A 13,239-nucleotide genomic window follows, 5' to 3' on the forward strand; every position below is an offset into this window, starting at 1 on the left:
GTGAAAAAGCATTGGACATTTGATGAAGCCAAAATTAGGAAGTAGTCCACAACTTTTGCACAATTGCCATGTCTTCCAGTGAATGCGAAAGAGATTTATTTCAAATGAATCTTTTAATTACTTCATCTAGGTCATTCATGCTTGTATGGACAACTTTCACACTTCATCAGGATGGCAGAGCCTCTTCTCACTCAGTTTAAACAAAACAAATATGTAGAGTCATGGCTTCTCCAAGCTCAATCTAATATTGAACTAAAATGAATCAATAAATAAACACCAGCAGTAAAAAGAGCAGAGGAATGAACTAAATGCAATCAACAGTAGAAGCAAGAAGTGGTCTGGAAACAGTAAGTGTACACCAGAGGTCATGCTAAAATTGTGGAAGTTGCTAGAATGACATATTGCTTGTGGGTATCACCACAATTTTCACACAAAAAAATAAATAAATAAATAAAAAGTAAATAAATATTTTTAAAAAAAAAGCACTGGTTATAGCTAGTTTGATGCAACAGAAATTACCAAAATCATTGATGAAATGTTACTGATTCAAACTTGCGTGTAAAGCAGTAAATCAGACACAAAAGATAATAAAAACTTTTTAATGCTAAATGAGCATAGTGGATTAGTTTGTGAAAACCCGAGACCAATAGACAAGGAAGAAAAATATTAAAATTATTCTGCAAAGTGCAGCAAAATCATTCTAAGGCATGGGTGTCTGCAATAACAAATAAACAGTTAAGAAACTGATATTCCTTTAATACAGAGAAATACATTGTGAATTCAGATATGAATCTATTTTCAAGGGTGCACTGTCACTCAGAGATTACTGTACACCTAACATAAAGTAAACAACAATTGTGGTACCAGAATTTGATTGGAATCTCTTTTCACAATGGTAACAGTCTTCAACACAATGAAATAAAAAACTGTTATGATATGTAGGCACATTTCATCTACATACGTCTTCTAACATTCTTAACATGGAGCCAGAGGCTGCAATTATCAATCTGGGAGAAAAATTTACACTAATGGCTTCTCCTTATTTATACATAGCTACCAAGATCAAAGCTAACCACTAGTAAAAAGTCTATAGGAATATTCCAAATACTAGTGGAAAAGACATGCCCACACCTATTTTCTGTCTGCTTATTTTGAACTTTTAAAACTGCAGTTGTAGTTAGTAAGAGGTGACTTTACTTCATTTGTTATGGATTGATAATTTTGCAGCCATTAGGTGTGCACCACTGAGGAGAAAAAGAGCAACAAACGATACTTTCCTTCTAATGAACAATTTATTTTTCATAAGTAGTATTGTCTTCAATGTTTTCTCTCAGTTTTATTATGAGTTGGCTGTAAAGACGGCTTCATAAATTTCAAATTTTCTTGTGTACTCATGGTTCAGGACAAGTAACTGTTCAAATTATTTTCTGTCTTCATGCAATTACATATTTTATTTCAGCATTAAGTAATTAAACTTAAATCTGTTGTTATGACTCATTGAAATGTAATTAGTATTGATTTTGAACTTTAAATAATAGATCACAGATCACTTATTATATTTGAATACCAAATACAGATGCATATTCTTTGTTGTAGAATGACCGCAAGGAAGGAATGACAGCTTTTGTTGAGAAACGAGCACCAAATTTCAAAAACAGCTAATGTGTTCGAAAAACATGTATGCAACACAGATAAGGTAAGTGTGTGTTATATTGATAGATAAAAAGTAAATAAATATCAAATGCATTTGTGGCAAAGATCATTGCCATATCTATTGAGAAAAAATATTAAAATATGCAGCAAATCATCTGATTCTTCTTGTGATGGCATGAAAAGGTTTGTGGTTTATGTTATCATCTACTGTTTTCATAATATTTATTATTCACAAAATAATATAAACCACCATCAATGCTGAATAATGGTTCAAATCTTGCAACTGTCTTAGATCCAAAATTGGTTGTTTCATAATGTGAAAACATAATCCTATTTAAAGTATTTTAAATAAGTGTTTCAAATATATCTTGTTTGTCTAACTGTGGCCATTGTTAGAAGTCTAACAAAGCCTTTTTAAAATTATTTTTTCATTATAAAAATTTCTTTTCATTTGGGTAACCTATGTTGGAGCATAGCAAAGGGCTAAAATATTTCACACTTTTAAAAGTGGCATTATATATTGATTTACGTGCTTCACAAAACTAAAATGAATGTAATAGAATCGTGTTGCAGAAATATCCCAAATGGACATGTAAATTTAATTAATAACACTGAATAGGGGAGAGGGGCAGATCATGAGCATTCATACTTACAGTCTGCTTTATTATATAATAATAATAATAATAATAATAATAATAATAATAATAATAATAATAATGGTTTATTTGTCCATAATAACTTGTACAGTCATGGACATAGTCAGTCAGTACAATAATAATAGTTTAGTAGTAGAAATACAGCACATACAACATTAAAAATCCTTGATGGAGTACAAACATTTAGCAATGAACAGCTGCTTTAGTTTTATTTTAAATATGTTTCCTTTTAACCTTTTTATGGTATTTGACAGTCTGTTGTAAAAAAATCTTCCAGCAGAAAAGGGATCATGATTGGTTGCTTTTTTATTTCTGAATTTTATGTGGTAATCCTGTTTCTTCCTTGTATTATAACTATGGATATCACTGTTTATTATACTGTGCTCCATATTTTCTTTTACAAACAGTATAGTCCTTACAACATATAATGAATACACTGTTAGAATATTATGCTTAATGAAGTATTCTCTACAGGACTGACGTTTACTAATATTCGCTTTTATCCTCATTGCTCTCTTCTGGGTTCTAAAAGCCCTGTCCATGTATACTGTTGGTGCCCCGCCCCAAATCTCAATACCGTATTGTATGTGGGAGTGTATAATACCAAAATAGATTTGTCTTAAGACTGGTGACACTATTAAGCTAGAAAGGTGTTTTAGCAGGTAGGTATTACACGAGATTTTTTTACACATATAGCTGATGGGTTCCTTCCATGTAAGATGTTCAGCAACAATAAAGCCCAGGAATTTATGTTTATCAATTGTTTCAATTGATAACTCTGGCTCAGTAGCCACTTGTCTTGATTTGTAATTTAGCATAAACTCCATTAGAATTGTCTTTTCCTTAGTTAATGCCAATTTATTTTTAGTCATATATTCTTTGATGAGGCTAGTGCTCTTCATATTATTTTGCACTGTTAGCTGTTTTGTAGGGCTCTAGCTTATGAAGGAGGTGTCGTCGGCATAATTCACAAAGTCTGCATTTTTTGGAATTATTATATCATTGATGTACACAATGAACAGAGTCCCTGAGGGACTCCACAGTTAAGAATTTTATAAGATGATTTTACTGTTTGTATAAGTCCCTTGGTTGTATGATACAACTTAACACATTGTCTCCTGTCAGCAAGGTATGATCTTAACAAATCTAATGCCACTCCTCTGACCCCATAAGTTTCTAACTTATGTAGAAGAATGGAGTGATTTACAGTATCAAAAGCCTTAGACAGGTCTAGAAAGGTGCCAATAACTTTGTTTCCATCATCAAGTTTATTGAATACTGCTTGAAATGTGGCTATGGCTGTTATTGTAGACTTGCCCTTCCTGAAATTGTGTTGAGAACTTTTTAATATATTGTACTTAGAGAAGAATGATTCAATTTGATCAAGAAATAGCCTTTCCAACAACTTACTAAATTCTGATGTCAATGAAATAGGCCTATAATTTTGTACATCAGTGGTTTTTCCCTTTTTATGCACTGGTCTTATTTCAGTGACTTTTTAACAAGTCAGGAAATGACCCCTGTCTGAAAGAGCTTTTTATTAAATGTTGCAATGGCTTTATTAACTCATTACTGCATTCTTTCAGAAATTTGGCTGAGATGTCATCTGAGCCACTGGATGTACTTGCTTTTAAGTTGGAAATGGTTCTCAGGATTTCATGTTCTGTAACACACCTCAGGAAGAACAAATTACTGACATTACTGGGATTTAGCACCTGCAGTGGGTTGATCACATCCTCCTTACTCATCCTACTAAATTGATCTATGAATCTCTCGCATACTTCTTTTGGGTCACTAACCAATATTTCATTGCCCCTTATTTTTATGTTGTTACACAATGCCTTGTCATTCCCCCCACTTTCCTTCTTTACTATATTCCACGCTATTTTGCTAACATTACAGGACTGACTCATCTGTTCAGCATACTTCTGTGCCTTTAATGTCTTAAGTGCTTCCCTATAAGTTTTTCTACAGGCTTTGTATTTAGACTGAAAGTACTGCAGTTTGGTGTCTTTAAAAAGAATGTATAGATCATTCATGTCATTCTTTAATTTCATCACATTAGGGGAGAGTTCAAGTTTCCTGGAACTGTCAGTTTTCTTTAGTATTTTGGCCCTTGGGCATACTTTATTTAGACAATGGGTTAATGTTGTATAAAATATTTTCCAATTTCCATTAATGTCTTCTGTTGCATATAGGCCTACCTGATACCAGTTTATGTATGCCAGTTTTTCCTTTAATGTATGATAGTCAAGCTTTCTTTTATAAGTAAATTGTTCCTTATGAGATACTATTTCTTTGTCAGTGTGAAGATCTAGGACTAATGCACTATGATCTGAAATGTGGTTCTCAACAGTTCCAACTACAAGGTCCTCCTTACTTAAATTTGTAATAACATGGTCAATACATGTCTGAGAGTCACCTGTAATTCTTGTTGGTTTTGAATTCATGTGGTTGTAATTATAGGACTGTAATATATCAATATATCTAAGGTAACTTACACTATTGGTTAAGGAGTCAATGTTCACATCCCCTACTATTATAGTCGGGTTTTTTATGAGGTGAGAGTTTATCAATAAGTTCCTCTAAATGGCAAAAGAATTCTTCCATGTTACTGTTAGGGGATCTGTACAGGCTAGCTACTATTAAACTGCTATATCTGAGCTTTATTCTTGTGGCAGCATTTCAAAGACCATCTCACATGCAAGTTTATCTATCCAATCAATTTTTTCACACTGGACATTATTTTTGACATAAATACCAGCACCACCACCTTTATGTTGTTCCCTTCAATAGACACTGACAATTTTATAATTATTTATTTTTCCTTTTAGGTTGGCATCTTCTGTAACGTTTTTTGTTTGTACATAGTTGTATGGATTGGTCTTTTCCTCCACAGCTTTATTCAAAAATGTGTTCAATGTATATGTTGCACACATCTCTTCCTACCCACTCTCTGTATCCTCCTTTTCTTGCCCTTCCCCCCACCCCTGGTCTCTCTGACCACTTCATCCTTCCTTCTCTGTCTGTTCATCTATCCCTCCCCACTCTCTCTGTCTCTCTGTCTCCCCCCTCTCTTTGTTCATCTCTTCCTCCCCCTCTCTACGACCACACTTTCCTTCCCTTCCACATATCAACACATTTGTCCCCCTCTCTCTGTCCATGTCATCCTTCTCCACACTCTCTCTGTCTATCTCCCTTCTACCTCTCTTTCTCTGTACATCTTCTCTTCCCCTCTCTCTGTCCTTCCCCTCCTCCCCCTCTCTCTTTTCATCACTTATTTCCCTTTTCTTGAAGTCCGTCTCCTCCTCCCTTCCTCTGTTCACCTTACTTTTACTATCAATGCGTATCCTTGCCCCTCTCTCATGGCTCACAATCAGAACTGTCCACCTGCAAGAAATGTTGATATTACCTACACAACATGTTCCTCTCTCTGACCATCCTCTCCTACCCTCTCTATCTGACTGTCTCCTCCTTCCCCACTCTCTTTGACTATTCTCTTTGCTTTTCATATCCCACACATGTAGGCTGCCCTGCAAAGCAAGTCAACATGGCAGGTAGATACTATTCCCACATAGCACACCTGTTGTACAGAGTAGCGTACATAGTAGGGGCTGATCTGTTCATGTACCAATGTGTGTGTGTGTGTGTGTGTGTGTGTGTGTGTGTGTGTGTGTGTGTGTATAGCAAATTTTGTTAGTATTAATCAAGGGGTTTTGGAGGAGATGCTGGTTATACATACATAGTCCATCATATACCAATCTTGTAAAACACACTACTTTGGAAACCAAACTGTGGTATTTTGTGGAGATTGTATTTTTCAGGATAATTCTCTAGTCTGGCAGTCATGATTAATTTTTTATTTTTGGAAAGATGACAGCAAAGATGCTAGCCTTTAAGTTCATGTTTTCTTCATTCCCTTTCTTTGGTATAGGTATAGGTATAATACCCTCAAAAATTATCTGAGCTGAAAGGCACATATTGTTTGTTAGTTTAGTCTGGATGTATATATCCTGTGCAGTCTTCAAATTCACAATCTCGCTCTTCATCTATGTCTACATATATTTTATTTTTATTTTCATTTGATTTTCTTGATTTCATGCCAGGTGATAAATAAAACAAGTCATTGTATTGCTGCCTATATGATATGTGATTGGAAAGTTTTAAGAATGGGCTTGTAATCATACAATGGTGGTGCTTACATGCTACTGTGATGCATCTCATTCAAAATAGTCCCATTCAGACTGAACACACTGACTCCAAAGGTGTTTCCACTTTTGGAAACATCCCTGGAATTTTTTTCCTGAAGTGTGTTGTTAAGGACACTCTCTGTATTTGCCTGGATGTCTTCATTCAAGTAAAATCACTTCCATTTCAGGGAAAATTTCAGTTTAGGAAAAAGGTAGAAGTCTGCAGGGGCCAGACCAGAGGAATATGGTGGTTGTGGAAGCACAGAAATTTTGAATTTGGTCAAAACCTCTATGATGGAGAAGGCACAGTGAGCTGGATCATTATCATAGTGTAGCACCCAACTCTTGTCTTTCCACAATGCAGGCCTTTTCTGCCACACTTTCTTGTGCAAACGCTAAAGGACACGCTTTTAGTATTCCTGGTTAATTGGCTGTCCTCCAGGGGTAAATTCATGACCCACAATACTGGTAGAATGAAAAAAAATCACCAACATTGTCTTCACCTTTGACTGTCTTTGCTGTGCTTTTTTTTGGTCATGGTGAGCCTGGAGTCTTCCACTGCAAAGACTGCACTTTAGTTTCAGAATCATATCTATATACCCATGATTTGTCACCTGTAATAACTCTATTTAACAAATCTGTGTCATTTATAAAAAAAATGGTTCAAATGGCTCTAAGCATCTTAACATCTGAGGTCATCAGTCCACTAGATTAGAACTACTTAAACCTAACTAACCTAAGGACATCACACACATCCATGCCCAAGGCAGGATTCGAACCTGCGGTCATAGCGGCAACGTCGTTCTGGACTGAAGCGCCTAGAACCGCTCAGCCACAGTGGCTGGCTGTGTCATTTATAGTACGATTAATCAGTTCTTGGCACACTTCAAGTCAGTATTGTCTCTGGTCACTTGACAGCACTTTTAGAATGAATTTTGTGGACACTCGATGCATGTTCAGATTTTCAGTTAAAATTGACTGAACTGCATAGAAACTTAAATTAAGTTCGTCAGTCGTCTCCCTAACTCTAAGTCTACGATGAAAGTGCACCAATTTGCAAACTTTCACATCATTTTCATTCATTTTTGAGGTGGAAGGACAGCCGGTCCATGTTTCATCTTCAAATGATTCGCGACCATTTTTAAATCTGTTGAACCAGACAAAAACATTTGACTGGCTCTCCAAAAGCCGTTTTTAATAGTTCATAAGTATCAAAAGCTGATTTTCTGGTTTTAAAACAAAATTTCACACAAACTCATTGCTCCATTTTTATATCCATTTTCACGCAGACAGAATCCGGCAACAAGCCCTAACAGACCCGCACTCAACCAGCTGCCACAGTAAACTGAATAAAGGAAATGCAGTTTCCTGTCAGAAATCGTTCAAGGACAAGGCAATGACTCACTCTCCACCCTCCGTGTACCTGCCTGCCAAATCAGTAAGCAGTTGTTGATCAATTTTTAAGACTTTCCTATCATATCTTGTACATGAGTAGCATCTGATGTCTGCAGGACCAGTCTGGACTTTCTTAAGCATTATCAAACTTGCAATGAGAACTGAATTATTGTAGTTTTATCCACACTTTTGATGAGCTTTCCATGTTTATACCTCTCTGCATTTTTTTCTGTTACTCATATGAGTTATTTTATCTGCATAACACTTTGAGGCACTTGTAAATTTATCAGCTCTCCTACCATACTATCAAGATAAATATTACAGTATGGAAAACAGGATGTTTCATTGATGTTTTCATTTTGCATTACACCCTATTTAGTTTCAGGAATGTGTGAAATTGTTATGACAGTAAAATTCTGGCAACCTTTTCTCTCATTTTCCTGTGCTGAAGGTGTCTGTATCTATGTGTGAAACACCACTACATAATAAAGAGAGACTGGTACTGAGTCTTGCTTCATTACCTAACATCATATCAAAATGAATCATTTTTATTAAGAATGCATAGATATTTTAATAGAGCCCCCACTAAAACCACACGGTATTATGAACAATTTCAAGAGTTTAAATTTCTGTATGCACGCTTAACATAACATTGAGTCATTTGCATATGCAAACCACACACCTGCATATACTACAATGTATGATAATGTTTGTGGTTTGTGTTGAGATATTCTTCAGTAGTCTAGTCACTGAACTAAGAAAAGACAGTAATCAACGCATTAAGACATGAGTATTGCTACTTATCCATTGCCAATCATCCATGATCTGTGTAAATTGGGAGTTGCAGTACTTTTAACGAAAGCTATCAACTTGCAGTGCAGTGATGCAGAGGTACCATTACTGGCCAGTAGAAGCTGGTTTGGATTTGTATCGCTAACTTTTAGAGGCTGTCCATAAAAGTTTCTGTTAAGTTTCAATACACAATATCTATGGTTCTCAAAGGCTTATTTCCACTAACTGCATTTCCTAAGACATTAAATAAAACTGTTTGTAGAATGATTGTTTTAACATGTACTCTGACACATTTGAAATGAAGTGAGATTAAAAATTCTGAGGCTGGTGTCATCTCAGTGATGCAACACGTATTATGCATGATGTTATGAAATACTTTGATGCACTGTTTGATAATTGCTTTGCTAGTTATAATATTCTTGTTATAGTGCCAACTTTATACAGCACATCAGCACCAACAGACATCCTCTTATTTCACACATAGAGCATAATTTACAGACTCTAATTGATAATCATGTGCACTTGATTACTAGCAGAGCATGTATGGAAAGCTTTTATGACAATCTCTTTAGATACTAGAGCGTTTTTCACAGCCCATGATACTTCACCATACAATAACATATCAGTCGTGGAACAGTGTATTATCGAAACTTTGCGTTTATTGCCTGTGAACTGTTTCATTTAGCAAGAGTGTAAACCCCCTCAACACCCTTTTTAAAGAGCTCTGATATCACTATGAGTCTCAAAAACAGAAGAGGGTTTTTGTTAAAATAATTAGACATGCCTATTACATTTATAGAACATAATGAATTGTTTTCTCTCACAGCTTTAAATCTGCAGTCTTAGTAGCATGTAATATGTATTTCTGCAGAATATAACTCTTACTGTTTTCTTTTTGCAGTGTCCTGATGGCGGGAAACATGACTGCAGAGTTTCTTCATTCGTCAGCCATTAAGAACAGTTCAGTGGGCATATCACTCATGTTTTCTTACACCAGTCATGCATTGCCTTCAATGAGAAGCATACTGAGTCCATTTTCTGTCCTTTAACAACAATAACAACAAAAATTATTCATAATATTCTAAAAAGTAAAAGATGAGGTTTTGAAAAGATAAATTCCTCATCTACTGACATTCAACTTCATCATATAATGGTAATGAGAGGTGCTCTGTCAAACTGGCTGATCATAACAATAAAAAATATTTTTCAAGTGCAGACACAGAGAAGATGGTGCTGTATGTTCCCTAATTATAGGAATCTAACAAAGAGGAAGCATGCACTTAATTGTGTGTATTCATTGATTCATTGTTCTTCATTGTGGCAGCAGCTAACACAACAAGAAAATTAGCAGGTACCATAAGAACACTAGCATTGCACTGCTGTGATCAGCAGATGGAGCAGATGGTCTGCTGTTACAGGGGCAGTATAAGGCATCAGATCTCAAGCTTGACACTCCCATTATACAATGGGACAAAAACGAAGAATAGGATAGGTACCCAAATGCTTTGAATAACTCTTTTCAGGCTTCCAGAAATGCAAAAACCATTTGCAACTTGCTGCTCATGGGTAATATGAGAAACTTTATCCACCTTGTCTGATCAGCGAGCTATATTTATAAAAAAACTGAAAATACTAACAATGGAAAGAGTAAAGGTAACAATCCACTGAATACCTGACCTATGAAGTGAAAAACAGACAGACAAATAAGATTTTAAACACTGATGAGTTTTCTGACAATGTTCTTTTTCAGCAAAATTGGTTAACAAATACAAACATTCATATACACATGAAACTGCATTATCCTAGCTTAGATGTTTGACGCTCTCCCAATACAATTACTGTTTGAAAGGCTCTTAGGAGTATTGTTGGACCAGTTTGTCTAAGGTGCACAATATCTCCATCATGCAGCTGTGGCAGCTAGCTGTTGTTGTTCACCAATTTTATACACTGGTCCATTAGAAAAACACAGATGCCTATAGGTGGGGCAGTGTTGGAGAAGTGAGCCACAGACACTGCACACACAACACAGGCACATTTGGGTGCAAGCTGCCGACATCAGTGAATGTACATGGGTAAGGTGTTGGTGCCAGCTTAGCTCTCCTGGCTTTGATTCCTCATCAGTATTTTCTCACTGTATTCCATTGTCTGTAGCCAACCATGAATTAGTTTCACCAAAACCAGTGTGTGAAGGAGGGTGAGAGAATCCTGATCTCTCCATAATTCATGCTTTGTTCTTTATCAACACAGTGCTCAGCAGTTCTAGATTATTCTGGCTGACCTAGTCTTGTGTGGTCTACCTTCATAGCCGAGTGGTCAGTGTAGATAGCTGCCAAGCGGAGGACCTAGATTCAATCTCTGGTACTGTCAGGATTTTTGCTTGATGAGGGGACTGGTATGGAGTGCATTCAGACTCATGATGCCATTTAAGGAGTTACTTGAATGGGAAGTAGTGGCTTATAGGTCTGGAAAGTCAGAACTGCCAGGAACGTGGTATGCTGACCGTATGCGCCTCCAAACTGCATCACTTGTGGCCAAATGGCAGCAGCCAATCAACATCTCTTGAGCCTTAAGGTCCCAAACAAGGAGTATGTGTGTGTGTGTGTGTGTATGAGTGTGTGTGTGTGTGTGTGTGTGTGTGTGTGTGTGTGTGTGTGTGTGTGTGTGTGTGGAAAGCCTTCCAGTCTTGAAGGGCAGCCTGCCAAAATAAGGCAGGGAAACCATCCTAGTGGAGTTCTCCATTTTTTCTGGGTGCTCTGGAGATCTAATGCATGCTGGTCAGAATGCGCTGTGAATCTGCCTACTGGCGTGTCTGTTCTAAACAAACATACAGTGAAGGTGGCTGAACTTTACTGGCAGTCTCTCCAAATCAAGTCCTATGAATGAGTGTTCATAATGCACAGTAGCATTATAACTCATATGCATAGGTTGGTACTTGTTGTTTTACAAAACACTATGACCCAGGAGCCGCCTTATTTCCTATGAACCATGACATGCAGAGATGGGAGATCACCATTTTCCTCCTTTTCCATGTTGAAACAAATGCTCGGCTGGAGGGCATTGGGATGTTCTAAAAATGAAGGATTCATTGATGTCCTATGTGACCACACCACAAAGGTATTGTGTATATATGTCCAAAAACATTTAGGTTTGAAAACTGCTGATTGAAGTGCTTTGTCCTTGAGGTCTTGCAAAATAAGGTAAGCTACTGAGGGTTTTCCTCAACATGTTGGTCACTGAACGAAAAGTAAAGAAGATGATTGAAAAGTTCTAGGGTCTCCTCTTCCATCTTAGTCCCTATAAGTTGCAGTGAATTGTCCTTTTTTATTTCCAGCAATTTAAGTAGATCGTGTTGTTCATTACTGAGTTCATATTTCCAGAATGTAGTATGCATTTAAATTGGTTGATTCAGAAACTTTGCCCGAATAGACTGTTTACATACAGTTGCGTATAGGGCAAATTTTTGTAAATGTGTTTTCTTATTTATTGGAAATTTTACTTATTCTTAGTAAAGTATTATTTTTTAAATGTATGATAAATGCCTGATTCACAATGATATAGTTTGGGGATCTGATGTGAAAGATGCAGCAGATTTTTCCATTGGGATGACTAGAAGTGTGGGAACTGGGAAAGTAAATGAGGCCCGTTAGTGGTTTTGTAGGATATGTAGTACAGATAGGAAGATAGTGGAACAGGAGAGGAAAATTGCCGCCCTTATGGTTGAATTATACAATGATAGGAAAGATCTAGACATGTTAAGAAGAGAGAAGGGTAAAAAGGGTAAAGAGAGGTGGAAAATGCCAACAGGTAACAGAAGGATCAGGCTTAGAACTTTATGTGTCAGCTTTATGGCCAATGTGAAAAATAAGTTTGAACTGTTGCTTCAGTTAGAAACTGATGTAGGTCCAGGCAGGGCAAAATAAACTGTCACTTGTAAACTGGAAAGTAAGAATGGAGAGGGAAGTCAGGAAATGGAGAGTAAGTTTTGTTGTTTGGTAGTTCTGATGCTAGAGGTGTGGGGCAACTTTAACAGAATGAACGAGGGTCAGAGTACTTTTTTTAAATCTAGTGCTGGCCTGGAGCCAGTGACAGAGGATTTAGGATAACCTTCTAAAGACTTCACCAAGGAAGACATTGTAATTGTAATTGGTGGGATGGGTATTATTATTGACAGAAATCCTGGGTACAATATAAAGTGTGACATGATAAAGATTGGTTCACCATTAAGACATATCAGTGTTGAGTTTGTATCTGTTTTGAGATGTCACAACCAACCTCATTTGAACTCTTCTATTGGGAGAGTTAATTTGGAGTTGGAAAGGCTGAACGTGTCAGGTGCAGGTTCACGTATTTGTGTGGTTCCAATTGATTCTGCCAGTAGGTGGGATCATATGAGTAGTTCGCATGGTCTTCATCTTCAACACTAAAGGGAAGGATAAACTGGCTGTGTCAATAGCAGAAAATATAAGGGGGGAGGGGTAAAGTACCAGTGGTTACAGGTGTCAGAGCAACAACTTCTTCGGGATAGAAAGGACAGAAAGAAATAAAGTTTTAAG

The 13,239-nt window shown here is 36.6% G+C and overlaps 1 protein-coding gene across 2 annotated transcripts in view; it reads left to right on the top strand.

Annotated features, from left to right (window-relative positions):
* LOC126336251 (enoyl-CoA hydratase, mitochondrial-like) overlaps window positions 1-9,970 on the top strand; it is a 42,847-nt gene extending 32,877 nt beyond the window's left edge. For both annotated transcript variants that reach the window (XM_049999746.1, XM_049999745.1), the window contains exons 7-8: window positions 1,597-1,696; window positions 9,588-9,970. In XM_049999746.1, coding sequence (XP_049855703.1) covers window positions 1,597-1,662 — 66 coding nt within the window. In that variant the 3' untranslated portion in view covers window positions 1,663-1,696; window positions 9,588-9,970. The remainder of the gene's footprint in view (window positions 1-1,596; window positions 1,697-9,587) is intronic.
* The last annotated feature ends 3,269 nt before the right edge of the window (window positions 9,971-13,239 follow it).

The sequence above is a fragment of the Schistocerca gregaria genome, chromosome 2 (genome assembly GCF_023897955.1).
Source record: "Schistocerca gregaria isolate iqSchGreg1 chromosome 2, iqSchGreg1.2, whole genome shotgun sequence".
Lineage (NCBI taxonomy): Eukaryota > Metazoa > Arthropoda > Insecta > Orthoptera > Acrididae > Schistocerca > Schistocerca gregaria.